The sequence below is a fragment of the Lepidochelys kempii genome, chromosome 20 (assembly GCF_965140265.1).
Source record: "Lepidochelys kempii isolate rLepKem1 chromosome 20, rLepKem1.hap2, whole genome shotgun sequence".
Classification (NCBI taxonomy): domain Eukaryota; kingdom Metazoa; phylum Chordata; order Testudines; family Cheloniidae; genus Lepidochelys; species Lepidochelys kempii.
In genome coordinates, this window is record NC_133275.1 from 23,933,247 (window position 1) to 23,949,016 (window position 15,770).

Here is a 15,770-nt window from a genome sequence, read left to right on the forward strand (position 1 = left end):
GAAGGAGGATGGTCATGGGGTGGCTCGCCCGTTAAGGGGAAATGGAGCCTCAGCCCCACCTGTGACAGATCAGCTCACGGGTTCCCAGGTGGGAGAATGATTTTGGTCATGTGACTGGAAGATCATGTGACTAACTCAGGCCAGGCCTAGGGATGTAAGGTCTGAGGGAGATCTTAGAACTCCAGCTAGGCAGAAGAATCAATGGATTTCAAGACCTAAAGGGACCACTGGGATCATCTGGTCTGACCACCGGTGTAACTCAGGCCAGAGAACTTCCCTGAAGAAAATTCCCAGAGCAGATCTGTTAGATAAACACCCCTGCTTGGTTTAAAACTTGTCAGCAACAGAGAATCACAGCCCTGGGTAAGTCGTTCCAACTGTTAAGTGTGCACCTTATTCCCACTCTGCATTTGTCTAGCTTCAACCTCCAGCCATTGGATTGTATTCGACCTTGGGCTGACGAGCCCTCTATTATCCAACCTCTGCTCCCCAGGGAGGTACTTACAGACTGTGATCAGGTCACCCCTTCCCCGTCTCTTTGTTAAGCTATACAGACTAAGCTTCTTGAGAAGCTGGGGAAACTGCAGCTTGTCTGAGGAAACAGTTGCAGGTGAGTGTGACAGGGATCGAGACTGGTTCCTGCAGGGAATTAAGGGACTGTTTGACCAGAACACAGCTTTGGGAAGGAGGGCGGGGGGGACTCCTGATTCAAGGAGAGAAACTCTGATCTGGGGTTGGGCCTGGAAGACCAATGTCTGTATGGCCTAAATAAACTGGATCCTGCTCCAGAAGGGGAATGTTTCAAAAGGACGTGGACTGGGTGAGCTATTCAGGGATCCAGGAGGGGAAACTGAGGCAAGAAGCACTGATGAAAGCAAAAAAAATCTACATTTTTAGTGGAAAATTTTGATTTTTTTTTCCTCACCCGAAAATTAAAATATTTTGACCAAAAACCTGGAAGTTTTGATATGGAAATACTGCTGAAGGGCCTTGTGGGAGCTGTAGTTCAGCACCTTCACGTTCCCGTTGTCCTCTATAGGCCGGGCTCTCGTGTCGGGCTCCATCTCCCATGGTGTATTGCACACTCACCTTCTGGAGGAGGTGGTGCATCATGGAAAATGCTGGTGAGTCCAGCCCATAGAGGAGAACAGTTGCCTTATGTCCCGTATGAGCCAGGCTCCCCAACGTAGACAACATGTCCCATGATGTACCATGGCCAGGGAAACTCAATGTGCACAATCATCTCTCTGGAAAGGAGAGACAAAGGTGCATCATGGGAAATGTAGTACAACATGGAAGCACAGCCCACAGAGGAGAATGGGAACATGAGGGACTGCAGTGGCAAAGGGATGTGTAGCGGGGTGGCCGCCCGCTGCTGCCCTGAAGGGCTTGAAATCAGCCCTGGGAGAGGGCTGAGGCGGTGAGAGGGCTGCTGCTAGGGGAACCAGCCACAGATACGGCCACGCACCAATCAGGGCCCAGCTGGCCCTTATAAGAGGGCAGTGGGCCAGGAGCAAACATACTCTCTCTCTCATGCTGTGGAGGGAGATGGGCCTGGCTGCTAGGAGCTAAGCAGGGTACTAAGACTGGAGTAGGGCTGGGAGAAGGCCAGAGGAGCTGGGGAGCTTTGGCCTGGAAACCCCCGAGGCTGCAGGCCTTGTTAAAGGCAAAAGAAAGGTACTGGGGTTGCAGAGGGCAACCCAAGGGTAGGCAGAAGCAGCAGGTCCAAATCCCCCTTGCTGGTCATGAGTGGTACTTACACTGCAGTCTGCCCTAGGGAACGGGGGCTAGTTGATGACTGGCAGTGGCTAAAGACTGAGGTGAGGTGGGGATAGAGGGTGGGGGCTCCCTGGGAAGGGAAGACCCAGATCTGTGGGGGTACTGCCAGGGGGCAGCACCCTGGCCTGAAAGGGGTACTGGGGTCCAGGAGGGACTCTGGCCCAGTGGCAAGTGGGACACCAGCCTGTAGAGGGTGCTCTGGAGGCTGGAAATACTAATTCCCTGGATGACCAGCAGGAGGTGCTGCAGGGGCGTGTCCCGCCCTGCTACAGGATGTAAGGTTGGTTTTTTGGGTGCTTAGTTTCCTACACAAAGTAGACACTCCCTCTCCAATTTTCCATTGAAAAACAAGTTTGATGGAAAAATTTCATGCAGGCCACCCAATGGGAACAAGGTCTGTCCCTACCAGCCTGTGCTGGATTTAAACCAGTCGCCATGAGGCGAGAAGGTCCATGCCCTGTTGCCAGTGCTTCCCAGGGGAGATTGCCCCATTCTGCAGGTGGCCCCATACCTCACAATGCTCTCGATAGAGCTGCTGGAAGGCCTTCACATCCTCTGCCCCAATGCCGTCGGGCAGAGGTTTCCCTTGTAGGTCTATCTCAGAGAACTCTGAGAGGGTCCGTGACGCATCTATGGGGAGGAAGATGACATCAAGCCAATGTGAGGACAGAACAATAACGTGACTGCCTTTGAGGGCCTTATTAAGCTTAACGTCCGTTGGTTTCAATGGGTCTTTGCCTAGGTACGGCCACCAGGGTTTAGCTCAATATCTCCAGCTTTCCTGGTCTGAGAGAGGAGTTTGGACTCTGGGGCCCATTCAGTCCCTGGCCTCTTTGCTGATGCTGCCAACCACACGTCATCCGTGAAAGCGGCGGTGGTGATCTCTGTGATGGAGACGCACATGAATGGGCCATTTCATGCCCTCACGGGATAGCAATGATTTGACCACTACTGGCCGGTCCCAGATGTGATTTTGCGAGCTAGAGGCAAACAGCCCCTTTGCTGATCCTCATGCCCTGGAACTCCGTGTTCCCCTCAGTCCCCTGGGTTGAAATTTAGGACGTGAACAGAACTGACCTCTAATTCATCAGGGTGCGCTGATAAGTGCCCCGCTGGCAATGCAGCCGCTCCATTGTGAGGACCCCACCGAGTCTGATACAACTGTCTCATGAGCATCAGCCTCTAAGCGCTGACCGGTCCCAGCTCCCTCCCCGGCAGAGAGAGCAGGATAGGAACTACGCTCTCTTGCCTTCCATCGACCGAATGAATTCCTGTCCCAGCCCCCTCCCCGTCCTCTACCGCCAGCTCTCACCCAGGAACTGCTGATACTGCTGCACTTGAGCACTGATGTCAGACAGCCCAGAGCCCGGCTGCTGGCCCACCGCTGCCCCGTTGGTCATCCCCTCCATCTTCTGAATGGGCTTGAGTCTGAAAAGCGGAGGAGCCAAAGGTCAGGTGCTGACAGAGCTGCGGGCCTGCGGATGAGGCCGGGAAACGTGGCACCTGGGAAGGTCGTTGTGTGAGTGCTTGTGCCATGAGTTCCCATGGGCACGGAAAGGTGTCACAGGGGATTTCCCATCCAGGCACTTCAGACAGAGCAGCCGCCCTCTGTGTCTGTAGTCACCAGTGACTGATGGTGGATCCAGACAGGACTGCTCCAGCTGGGTGCACAGGAGCATACATGGGTACCCGAGGGGCTCTACACCATATTGCCTCCTACCTTTGCTTCTGGGAGAAGGGCTGCTGCCTCATGGCCAGGTGCTGCTGATCCTCCATCAGGCGTAGCAGTGGCGAGTTGGCTTTGATGCGGAGGCCGTAGTAGTGGTACTTGGAGTTCCCTCTGAAAGGAAATCAGGATATATAAGAGCTCCGGGGAAACACAAACCCACCATCGAGTGTCTGGTATCGAGGAGGAAACACTATTCTGCATCAAATCCTTGGGCCAGATTCTGCTTTCCCTTACCCCAGCCCACTCCCATCAACTCCAGTGGAGTTTACTCAGGATTCATGCCCGCATTGCAGAGATCAGAATCCGGCCCTTCCGCTCTGAGTGGGATGCTGGGAGAATGGGAATCGGGCGTCTGTGTTTCCAGTTCACAGGCAAAGCAGGTTTCTGCAGTTCTTAGCAGGTGCAGGAGCCCAGCTGGGGCTGGTGGCAGTGTACCCATAGGTGAACGGGAAACAGAGCAGCAGCCCTATACTAGGGCCAGGAGAGACCTTCATCGTGACGGGTCTAATCCTGTGTTTTTGCTGAGCACCCTCCGTTTGCCCGGATCTCAGGGAGTGAGGAGGCCACCAGCACCTTGCAGGAACGGAGCCTGAAGTTCCCTTCTTACTACCGGTGACTGTTAACCAGGGCATAGTGGGTTGTAAAGGGTTAATGCTCCCAGCAGCTGCCTTTACCGTGTGCCAAGCCTGCGGGTGCGGAGTCCCATGAAGACGGATCGGATCAGTTTGCCGAAAGACGCTGCGTTTACTGGCTCCAGTTTCTGCTCCTGGCAGTGCAGCAGGTAATGGCAGTAGAGGGTGCTGCGCGGCAGGCTCACGCCCTCGGCCGTCTCGTAGTTCTCCAGCAGCCACTGAACCTTCAAAGAAACAGCAGTGGTTACAGGGCTTCTTCGGGGCCAGCCACTGTGTCCACCAGATGCCCGCTGGCACAGACCTCGCCCCTCGGATCTCCCACACTGACCCCACCGTCTCCTGCACTGCTGCCATACAGGTGTCACCATCACCCTCATCAGCATTACCAGCACTGGCCTAGTTGTCAGCCACGGGCACTGCCAGGCCAGGCCAGCCTAGGCCAAGCCTTGTGGGCTTGAGCTGACTGTGGGAACATAAATGGCCATTTTAGGTGCCTACACATGGGTTTAAAGGGGCACAAGTCAAATGTACTATTAAAGCAACCAATCCCCCTGTCTGGGGGCCATGTCCTGCACACACTCGCTACCAGGAGACATTCCACTGTCTTAAAGCACAGTCCTAAGCATTATGGCCGGCAGTCAGTGTTTGTAGGACTGGGTCATATGGTACTAACAGGCCCCAACAAAGGCAATGTGGCCGAGGGGATAGAGTACTAGACTGGGACTCAGGAGACCAGGGTTCTCCCCTTTAGCTGGGCGTACACATTTGCCACTGGCCTGCTGGGTGATCTTGGGCAAGTCCCTGATGCTCCGTGCCTCAGTTTCCCCATCTGTAAAAAAAAAATTATACTGACTTTCTTTTATAAAGTGCCTTGAGCTCTATGGCACCAATTGCTAGGTAAGAACTGGGTGTTAGTTGTGAGAATTATTGTACGCTTCTCCAGCCCCTTCCATCCAGGAATTCCAAAGTACTTTGCAGGCCCAAAGTTTAACAATCCAGCCCCCTGCTCCCCGACCTGTGTCACAGGTCGCTGTTGTGTCCAAAGTCGCACACAGCATGTCAGGGCACAGCTGGAACTAGAACCGCAGAGTCTTGACTCCCAACGAGGCATCTTAATGACAGACCGTCCTCCAGTTCCAGAAGGGTTAAAACTCACCCTTTTTTGACCCCCCTTTGAAAGGATAAAACCTGACGAAGTATTTTAAAAATCTAATTCACTTTTCCCTGTCTGCACTAGTTCAGGGTTCTGAACTGATGTGGGCTTGGATAGTGAAAACAGACTAGTCAGTTTCATGGTTGTTTCTAGTCCCTTTCACTTTCTGGCTCTCCTATGCTAGCACAAGGCTGCAATATTTGAGTGGTAAAAGCTGTGGTTTATTTGTTTTGTTGCTTTAAATGTTTCCATTGGATTTCTGCTGGTCCTGGGTTCGGTCAGAATTGATTTATACAAAGTATTTGTTGCCAAATTTAACATGACAGTGTCCAAACTAAAAGCCCAAATGTGGATGTCCTGTTACTATGCGCAGCTGACTGCAAATATTTGGAATAATGGAAGTATAGTAACAAAACAAGCCAAGTTCTGCTATAAGCTATACCACAGCAATTCCATTGGAGTCAGGAGTGCAGGTTTGACCCATAACTATGTAAAGAAGACACTGTGGTTTGGATTCTCTGTTAAACCAGTGTGACCTCATTCTTATACCAAAGGACCTACTCTGGTTTTACACTAGTACCCGAGATCCGCCTCTGTCCCAGTGGCGTTATTCTGGTTTACACTTGTGTGATTTGCATCAAAATCTGTCTCTGTTGCTTTAAACATGCAAACAGGATTTTAAAAAAATCAAAGTGCTTTGATTCAATATGTCAGCTGCTCCAAATAACTGAGGTAAGGAGCGTGTACAACCTGTCCTTCCCAGAGCTCTTAGACTGGAAAATCTTTGGGTAGGGGTCATCTTTTTGTTCTGCTTATATAGTGCCCGACACAATGGGATCCTGGAGCCCGACTGGGGCCCCTATATGCTACCATAATATACCTAATAAATATTAATGATAGATCTCAAACTCCAGAGCTGTCACGGATAAACAATTCCCAGCCAGCAATAACCCTACCTACACTTTGCCCAGCAACAGCATGTCTCATTCGAAGACCTCAAAACTACTTACAGACAACAGTTCATTAAACTTCCCGATCCCTTGCCAGGCAGGTCAGCACCATTACACCTACCTTAAACATGTATTGTTACTTGTTACCATAGTAATGCTCAGCTTGGCTCCTGGTTTACAGTGTCTCGGGTAAGGCTAAACTCTTCAGCGCAGGGAATCTCTTACCATCTAAACAGACTGGGGGGGGGGGGAAACTGAGGCAGAACAGAGGTTCCCCCTGGTTCCCTTATCCATTGGATTTCCTTCCACAGGGGCAACAGACTCCCAGTCCCAATTCTAACCAGTGGCCCGGCCCTGCCCTCTGTCACAGCCCTCTAGGCGTATAGGTAAGTCCTGGTTTAGTTTTATGCTTTTACAAAGTTTTATTTATAAAATGCAAATATTTTTTTTAAAAAATCTTTGCAAAACTGTGCCATGATGGAACTAAACAGCCCCGTCGCCCGCCCCACCTGTGGGGCAGGGCTGTGCGGTGGAAGCGCAGCCCCTAGCAGAAGTGCATTCTGGGACATAGCACAGAGCTAGTGAGTTGGGATGGATCTGAGCTAAGCCCAGCAGAAAGAAAGGCCAGGGCCATTCTCTAGCCCATGCATGTTGACCCCCCCCCACTCCCATGCAGCCAGGCCCTGCCTCCCGATTCTTCAGGCCTGGTTCCGCATTTGCAAACAGCAGAGAAGGATAAACGTATCCTAAAGGGGGGTTTCCAGTTATGTGGCCTGAAAAGGAGAAGCAGCCCCACGGGTGCCTTGGCGACTTACAGTTGCTGGAGAGGCACGTGTGGTGTGGGAGTAAGACTGACTAGAGCTTCCTAACATGTATCCTCCCTGAATCACGTAGGTTCCTGTTCCGCCGCTGCCGCCTCCTCCTCCTCCTCCTCCTCCACCGCCTCCGCCGCTCGGATTGGCTATGATTTGCCCTCCAGAGACGTACATAGGGACAGCTCCAGTGCTGGCCACGGTCTGGGAGGTTGCAGGAGTGGTGACCTGTGCCGGGGTGGCTTGCGATTCGTAATAACTAGCTCCCGTGTTCTGCGTATAGAGAGGGGTCTCTGTGTATGGGTAAGTGCTGGAACGTCTGAAACGAGAGGGAGGGTTAGCAGAGCTGGTGCCGGGGCCGCTGTGCAAATGGACATTTCACGTTTACAGAGCACCTTTCACCCGCCACTGAAATGCAGCCACCGCTGGGGTGGAACCCAGCACCTGATTAATACCACAACAGTCTACAGCAGGAAATCTTGTATCCAACAAAGTGCAGGGTGAATTTAGCGAGGCAGAACAGAGTTATCCAGGCTGGACTTTGGCTGGGGTGATAGGGTTAATGTGCACAGGGCCTCAGTTCTTCATTTCACCAGAAAGATGATGATAATAATATAGTGGTTTCCATACACGGATCTCAAAGTGCTTTACAAAGGAGGGCAGTATAGTTAACCCCATTTCTCAGACGGGGAAACTGAGACACAGAGCTCACCCAGCAAAGCAGTGGAGAAGCGCCTGTTAGTGCCACATTGACACCACTTCCTGCAGCACTATAGCTGCCAAGTTCGAGTCTCTGATTCATTCTCTCTCCACCCCACAGCCCTTTAAGGAGCAGAAAAAGATGGGGAGGTACAAGCTGATCCCTCCTCCCCTTAGATCAGTGGGAGTAAGAGTGAGTGGAAAGAGGAGCGGGGAGTCTGTTGCCCAGAAGCAGGTAGCGGGAGAGCCCACTTGGCAGGTAGGTGGTGACAGAGGTTCCTGGATAGCTATGGGGAAGAGGAGGTGTATGTGTTGGGGGAAGTGAGTGATGGAGAGAGTGAGGGTTGCCTGGGCCGTTGAAGTGGCTGGTGAAAGGATTGTTTGGTGAACGCCTGGCAGCTGGGGGGAAGAGGAATGCCAGTGGCAGTTGGCTGGATGTGGAGGGAGAACCACAGCCAGTCGGCTGCAGGGAGAGCGGTAGCCTGGAGCCAAGAATGGGCCCCTCAATTGTGTGCCCCCAACTGCCGCCTCTTCCACTGTTCCTGGCTCAGATTCAGCAGGGGGATCAGCGTGAGCAGGAGCAGAGCGGCTGCTTTCAGTGCATGTGCCCCAGGGGGCAGGACAAGTCATGGCAGGGCAATGCCTGCTGCCTGCCTACTGCCCCGCTGGGTGCAGGAGAGCCAAGGTGGGCAGGCACAGCAATTGCAGGGCCTAGCTGTTCCTTGGAGGTCTCCCATCCAAGTCTGGCTCTGAGAGAGCCGGAGCTTTGCCTGGAAAGAACAAAGCGGGGAGGCCATCACCCTTTAACTGCCCCTGCTGACATTGTGGGAGGCCAGCTGAACAGCACCGAAAATCCCCGGGAAAAGGGGGCAGTGAACAGAGGGCTCGCCTCTCTCGAGCCATGAGCCAGGCGCAAGGGCAGCAGTGGCTTGGCGTGGGTCACTTACATGGTGCTCGCTGTGTAACTGGCGTCGCCCCCTTCCACATACTGCACCTGGTTGGGATAGACATGCTGGACGGGCACCTGCTGCAGCTGCTGCACCTGAACGAAGCAGGGGAGAGAAATTCATAACAGCCCGAGTCCTTCGGCATGGCTGTCCCCCTTCCCGGCTCTCCATGCTTCCTCTGAGGGTCTCAACGCCATCTGGACCCACTGAGCATCACAACCCCATCAAAAGTGGGTCACTATTACCTCCCCACCTTGCCCCCTAGGGAAACTGAGGCACAGAGGGGTGATGGTGATTAAATACTGACTTGAGAGGGAAAATGACACTTAGACTGGAAACTCTTTAGGGCAGGGACTGTCTCTCTCTTTTTTTTTTTTTTTTTTTTTTGGTCTGTGTTTGTACAGTGCCCAGCACTGGTCCATGACTGAGGCTTCAGGGCATTACCGTAATACACCTAATAAATACTGCACAGTGCTCCGAAGAGTGGGGACCTGACCCTCGGTGCTATGGTAATACGAACAATAAATACAAATTATTACACTGCAAGTCAGTGATCGAACCCAGGAATCCTGTCACCCAGGTCCCTGATCTAACCAGTAGCCCTCACAGTCTCTCTAAAGGGCAATGAACTTTTCCTCCAGGAACCTGGGGCTCCTGCTAGATAACGAGCTGAGTCAACTGTTTGAAGCTAGCTCCTATTTTTGGAAGCTACAGCTTGTATCTTGACACTGTTCTCCCCCCGCCCCCACTTGCAGGTTTCCAGCAACTCTGAACAACGCAATCTCCTTCCTTTATAAACCCTGTGAGGTTCCTATCCAAGCTATTACAATATCTGAAACTGGTCCAACCCCGTCCATCACAAAGGGATCCCCAGGCATTACACCACTAAAGGGCCCCACCCCCTGGGGCGGGGTGCAGCAGCTGTTTGACAGCTGCCTAGCCGCACTGCACGAGAGTTTATGGTAGGAAGTGAAAAGGAATGCTGCATCCAACTGAAATTACAAGTCAGATTTCAGGGAAGCAGAATGTAAATGGCCCATCCGGACACTTAGCCAGGACATTGGGGTGAATGAAATGGAAGCTGCAATGGCCAGAAGTAGCCCTGCCCGTGGGTTTCTGAAGGAAGAGCTCAGTATTCTGACTCGCGTGTATCTTACAGTGAAATCTGCTGCATTGAATCAGAATTGTTTGTTCTCCCATGTTCCAGCCTTGTCTCCCAGGCATCTCCCTCCCCCAAAACTCGGCTCCTGGGCTCCTATTTCACTCAAATCCAAGACACAAACCAAATATCTGCTTTCAAGAGGTCCAAGAATTTCGGTGCCCGTGGCAGGGACTGGCCTAGGTGGGTAAGGAATGAAGGCAAAACGGGGATCCCTGGTGTAATGTTACTGGCTTCAGCAGAAGGAAGTGGTCCGTGGTGTCCTAATGCAACGGGATGGGGATGCTGGGTGGTTCCAGCTCTGCTCTCTGGAAGTAGCAGGGAGGGCAAAGGCAACCATTCTTGGATCTCCCTGGGGAACCTCTCCATGACCTACTTTAAGAGCTGTGGCTGCTGTCCCAAACACTAGCACCTGAGGGACTCTCTGAATCTTGACTCTCTGGTCGGGACTGGCGTGATGAGAGGAGAGGAACGGCAGCTGCTCAATCACCACCTTTTGCTGCGGGAGGAGGAGGTGCTGAGGAAGCATTCGGACCAGTTCCACCCACTGCTCCGAAGTGGATTCTAGCGAGTGGAGGTAGTGGAGCCTGTGCTCTTGGCTGGCTAGACAGCAGCTGGCCAGCGGATGCGTCCCGCTACTACGCTCTAAGGAGAGAGGATGCTGCACTGCCTGCGGCTGCTGCTGCTCACCGTTCCTAGCCGGACCAGGGAACTCACTGCCTGCGCTCTAAACGATAAACAGAAACACTGAGGAAATCGGAGGTTGCGTTGCGACCACGAGCTGTTCGACTGCTTCCCTGCTCATGGGGGAAGCTCCTGCTCAGAGTTAAACCCAGTTGCTACTTAATGCAGCACCTTGTACCACAACAGTACTCTGCATTTATGTGGCATCTTCCATCTGAGGACCTGACTGTGCTGAATAACGGCAGGTAAGGAAAATTATTCCCATTATACAGATGGGAAAAGGGAGGCACTAGAGGTGAAGTGACTTGGGCCCGTATACACAAAGGTATTTAGGCACCTAATTCTCATAGATTTTGATGGAAGTCAGGAACCTCAATACCTGTGAGGATCAGGGTCTTGGTTAAATTTACCCAGTGGAGGATCTGGGAACAGAACCCAGGCGTCCTGACTCCCCAGCTCTAACCACTAGATCACATACTGATTACTTGGCGGAGGGTGGGGTGAGGAGAGGAGGGAGACGCCCACAAGGTGACTGCTAGCCAGAGATGGGTTTGAGGAGCTTGCCACCTTATGACCCTGTAGTTTGAAGATTAGACTGTTCGCTTTTGCAGCACTGGTTCTGTGCAGCATTGCTAGCAGGTTCCCCCAGCGGGGGGGCTAATGAGATCAGTTAGACCATGCTGGCTATGCAGAGGCAGGAGCTGGATTTAGTCCTAGAGCATCTTAAAACCAAACATCTAGCACCAAAGCCTGGGTGGGGGATTTCAGCTTTTCCAGAGCTTCCTTTGTCCCAGAGCTAGGTGTATCCGGTGGGGACAAACAAGGGGGGGCAGAGCAACTCTTTAGGGGATGTGAAGGGTAATGGGAACACAAGACTGGCAGGGACCACCTGGCTCATCATGTCCAGGCCACCCTGTCACCTCATGCCATTCACACGCTGAGCAAACACCACCTTCAGAGGAGTTAGGTTGTTGTCCCCACTGCTCCTATTGGAGGCTGTCCCAGACCCTGCCTCCTGTGAGGGGCAGAAACCTGCTTCTCATAGCCAGCTTCAATCTATTCCTGGTCAGTTTGTCCCCACTGGTTCTTATGCCAACTCTGTCCCTTACCACCCTCCCTGGGTCTACCCCCAATACAAGTAATGGGAAGAAAAGCACAGGCTGGAAGCTCCCTTGCTCAGAGAATGGAAAATGGCCTGGATGAACAGGGACCAATAGGGCATGGACCGCCAAGGGAATGGGTTGGATGGGACCTATCAGGTCTCTTCCCTCTCTGAAAGTGTGGCCAGCAAACCAGGAAGTGTGCTCAGTACAGGAGAAACTGGCTGAAATTCCATGGCCTGTGTTATTTCTATGACCTTATCCAATCGGATCTCCTGTACATCACAGGCCATTACATCATGCAGACACAGACACACCTCCCCCCGCCCCCCCCCATTCAGCCCAGTGACTTTTGTCAGACCAGGTGGTTCAGCCATCAGAAACTGGGTGCCAGAGGCAGAGAATAGGAGGGAGCGAGACATGCCTGCAGTGGCCAGGGATTGATTTGGTGAGAGATGCTCCTCCAGGGGAGGTCAGCCCAGATAATCTAATGGTCCCTTCTGACCTTGAACTCTCTGCCCATGCTGGGATCAGCTACTCTGCAAAGAGACGACTGTCGGTCTAGCTCAGGAGCACCACGGCTGAGGGCAGAGGATGTCTGCCTCAGAACTAGCCGAAGGGCACAGCCCCCAGGCAGCTTGCTACGTGACTGGAAAGCTCTACCTCTTGAGCGACGTGAACCTGCTGGAGTCCTTGCACTGTCAGCTGTTGTACTGTGCCCGCTTTCGGGGTCTGGGGGGTGGTCTGCACGACCGAGCGCTGTGGAGGCAAACACACAGGCCATCAACAACCTCCTGGAGTGAAATCCGTGCTGGTGAAAGGTGCCACCTGACAGCCCAAGAGAGTCCAAGGCTGTTTATCGGAGATCACAATCAGGCAGGGCACGTGCCCTGTTGCATGCACACCGCCCTGCATCAGAGCAATCGCTGGGGTGAGAGGGGAGCTCCATTTCTCTGGCCTCAGTGCTAAGGCTGCCAACAAAGGGGTCTGTTAGTGCAAGGCAATGAACAGAGAGACCCAGAAAGGCCGTCTTTGCTTTGATGGCACTCGCTACCTGGGTCACTTATAGCCCAGCCCAAGCTTGTAGTAACCAACAGCTGCTCCTACCTGATGGCTCCTGGGTGGAATGAGTTAGGAATATAGGAATGGCCAGGCTGGAGCCGAGCAGCCCAGCGTCCTGCCTCAGAGAGAGGCCAGCACCAGATGTGTCCGAGGGAGGCGTAAGAACCCTCCAGAAGCAGATGTTGGACAATCTGCTCCACGTTCTCTCTCAGTCTGGTCTCAAGAGCCTGTCTACACTGCAGTCGGGAGGTATGGGTTGGAGCGTGTGTAGATGTGCCCAGGCTAGCTCAAGTGCCAACAACAGCAAAGTTGTGGCAGGATGGGCAGTGGCATGGGCTAGTTCTGCCTCCCCAGGACCCTGGCTACACGTTCAAATGGCCATTGCCAGCCGTGCTGTGGTTTCACTGCTCCTGTTGTTTTGATCTCGCTCGCTCGGGTTTGTCTATGCATGCTGCAATCACACCTCCCCTCTGCAGTGTAGACAGACCATAACAGGCAGAGATTGGCTTAAACCCTGAGGCAGGAAATGTAACATCTCTTCCAATCCTGGATATTCTTGTTATCCATAGGAGTGGCCAGTCCCTTTTTGAATCTTGCTAAGTTCTTAGCCTCAATGACTTCCTATGGCAGGGAGTTCCACAGTCTGATTCTGTGTTGTGGGAGAAAGTATTTGCTTTGATCAGTTTTCAAGTCACCACCATTTATACCCCCGAGTGTCCTCATCTAACTCAAACAGGCACCGCTAGAAGTGCTAAGAGCCCTCCTGGAGGGCAGCTTCACCACCAAAGATGGAATAGATCCCGGAGACCGAATTCCCCCTCTCGCCCCACAGGGCAGGGCTGGGGCCCGTGAGTGGCCACATAACTCTGATGTTGCCTGGACTGTATCTGCGTGCCAATAACAAAACTTTGCAAGGTTCATGTTTGTTTCTAGGTAGCAGAGATGGTCTGAGCTGCCGCCTCTTTGAAACCTCAACAGCTGTGAGTTGCTACTGGGGGGAAAAGATGCTAAAATTGTATTGGGCAGCTGTTGCAATGGGGACACTATAATAGAATCTAGATCTCAGATCTGGGATCCACGCTCACACCAATGGAGCTCCAAAATCAAGCTCTTGAGAGCATTTACTACCATCATCCCGCAGTGGCTTTTCTTTCGCCACCAGACAGGGCTCGGGTGAACCCCCAGGAGGGGGTTACTTTGGGATCTGCAACCATACAGCACCTCTTGTGAGACGGGCACTTGCTGGACTCCATGCACCTGAAGCTGCTGCACTTGTCCTGGTTTGGCAGTGGAATTGTTGCTCTGGACAGGGGAGTGCTGGAAAAACAAGGAGGTGGTGTTTTATCGGCTGCTTAGTGGGAAGGAGTAACACAGATTGTGTTCCCGTAACACATACCCCCTCCTTCCTGTTTCAGATCCCTCCTGGGAGCTCCTGGCTCTGCCAACCCCACCACCCACAGCCGTGTGCTGTTCTGAGGGTTGACTTTACTACCTGCCAGATCTGGATGGTGCTTTGTGGAACAGATGAAAAGCATGCAGATTAAGACAGGAACAACAGGAAGTGACATCAACCCAGGAAGTGGGTAGATAAGAGCACCGATACTGTGATGCCACCCTTCCCCCCTCCCCCTGGGGAGACAATGTGAAGAATATAGGAAGTGCTAGACTGGATCCTCTACCCCATCTTCCATAGCAAGCAGTCACAGCTGCTTCAAAGGGGATGTTTCTTCCTACCACCTCTCAGGCAGGGTTTGCGCCTATTCGTTATTCAATCTAATGTAATTGTTCCTATTATTCATGTAAATGCCCCACCCTTTTGTGAATCCAGTTATGCTCTTGGTCCCAATAACATCCAGTGGCAGAGAGTTCCACAAGTTAATTCAGAATGTGTAACCAAAAGAGCATTTCCTTTCTATATTGCTGTCATCCCCTGCATCACCAAGAGCATTCTTGCCTGATCTTTGCCTAGCTTTAAAAAGTGATGATAATAATAATTCCTAGCTCTTATCCAGCGCTTTACATCAGTAGATCTCAAAGCACTTTATAAAGGAGGTCAGTAGCATAACCCTATTTTACTGGTGGGGGAAACTGAGGCATAGAGCAATGAACTGACTTGCTAAAGGTCACCCAGCAGGCCAGCAACAGAGCTGAGAACGGAACCCATGTCTCTTGAGTCCAGTCCAAAGCTCTAACCACTAGGCAACACTCCTTGGGGCTGGGGCTGCGTTAGCTATTCTAGTGTCCTGCAGTGGTGAGCACTCAGTTCACGCTTGATAATTTGCTCCCAACTGTGGTTTCTAAAGTAGCTCTTTGCCTCCTTTAGCACAACTGTACTGCAGCCTCCCTGCTCCTGGCTTGAACTCTTGCTCCCTTCATATGTCCCAGGCCAACAGGACTGGGTCTGAGTCACGTGCTTCCATCATGTGACCCCATCCAATCACTCCCTTCATGGCGGGGAAGGGAAGGGAAGCTCACCCCTTGCCAGTTCTGCTAGCAAGCTCTTCCTTACAAATTTGCTGCACATCTATGGTGTGTAAAAACCAGGATGGACAAAAGAGACATGCCACGCTAAGAGATCACACGCTGCCAAAGGTCCTTCTCTGAGTTAATACTGGGAAGAATTTCGTAACATTTTGCCTCTTCCTACAAAGATTCCTTTCATCGGCTGGGCCCCTGAGAGTCCTTGGCACAGTGGGGACCTTCCAGAGAGCCCCAGGTTTGGTCCTGATGGAAGCTACGTCATTTTACTCACACACAAGGTCAGTAAATTGCAAAAAACACTTACCGGTCCCAGCTCCTGCAAGGTGCTCAGATGCTTAATGCCCACTGAAATCAATGGGAGTTAGGCACCTAAAGACCTGGGAGGGTCTGGACCAAAGTCCCTGATTAATTAATCACTTTAGAACAGGAGCAGAAGCAGAACAAGAAACATCTTGGTCCGTCCCTACCCCCTCCCCAAAAAATTAAGGGCAAACCTCTGATTTCACTGGACTCTGTATTAGCGGGAGGGGAACAGTGCTAGTTAGAGCTGCTAGGAAGTAGGGCCAGATCCTCAAATGTCCTT

At 52.3% G+C, this 15,770-nt stretch overlaps 1 protein-coding gene across 5 annotated transcripts in view; it reads right to left on the bottom strand.

Moving 5' to 3' along the window:
• Positions 1-15,770, bottom strand: part of RFX1 (regulatory factor X1) — a 49,350-nt gene that overhangs the window by 8,707 nt on the left and 24,873 nt on the right. For 3 of the 5 annotated variants that reach the window (XM_073318832.1, XM_073318834.1, XM_073318833.1), the window contains 8 exons: positions 13,928-14,023; positions 12,308-12,403; positions 8,702-8,796; positions 7,059-7,374; positions 4,183-4,364; positions 3,500-3,619; positions 3,092-3,207; positions 2,291-2,409 (listed from right to left, as the gene is read on the bottom strand). In XM_073318832.1, the coding sequence (XP_073174933.1) occupies positions 2,291-2,409; positions 3,092-3,207; positions 3,500-3,619; positions 4,183-4,364; positions 7,059-7,374; positions 8,702-8,796; positions 12,308-12,403; positions 13,928-14,023 (1,140 nt within the window). The remainder of the gene's footprint in view (positions 1-2,290; positions 2,410-3,091; positions 3,208-3,499; positions 3,620-4,182; positions 4,365-7,058; positions 7,375-8,701; positions 8,797-12,307; positions 12,404-13,927; positions 14,024-15,770) is intronic. The other 2 variants (XM_073318835.1, XM_073318836.1) reach the window with 2 other exon arrangements.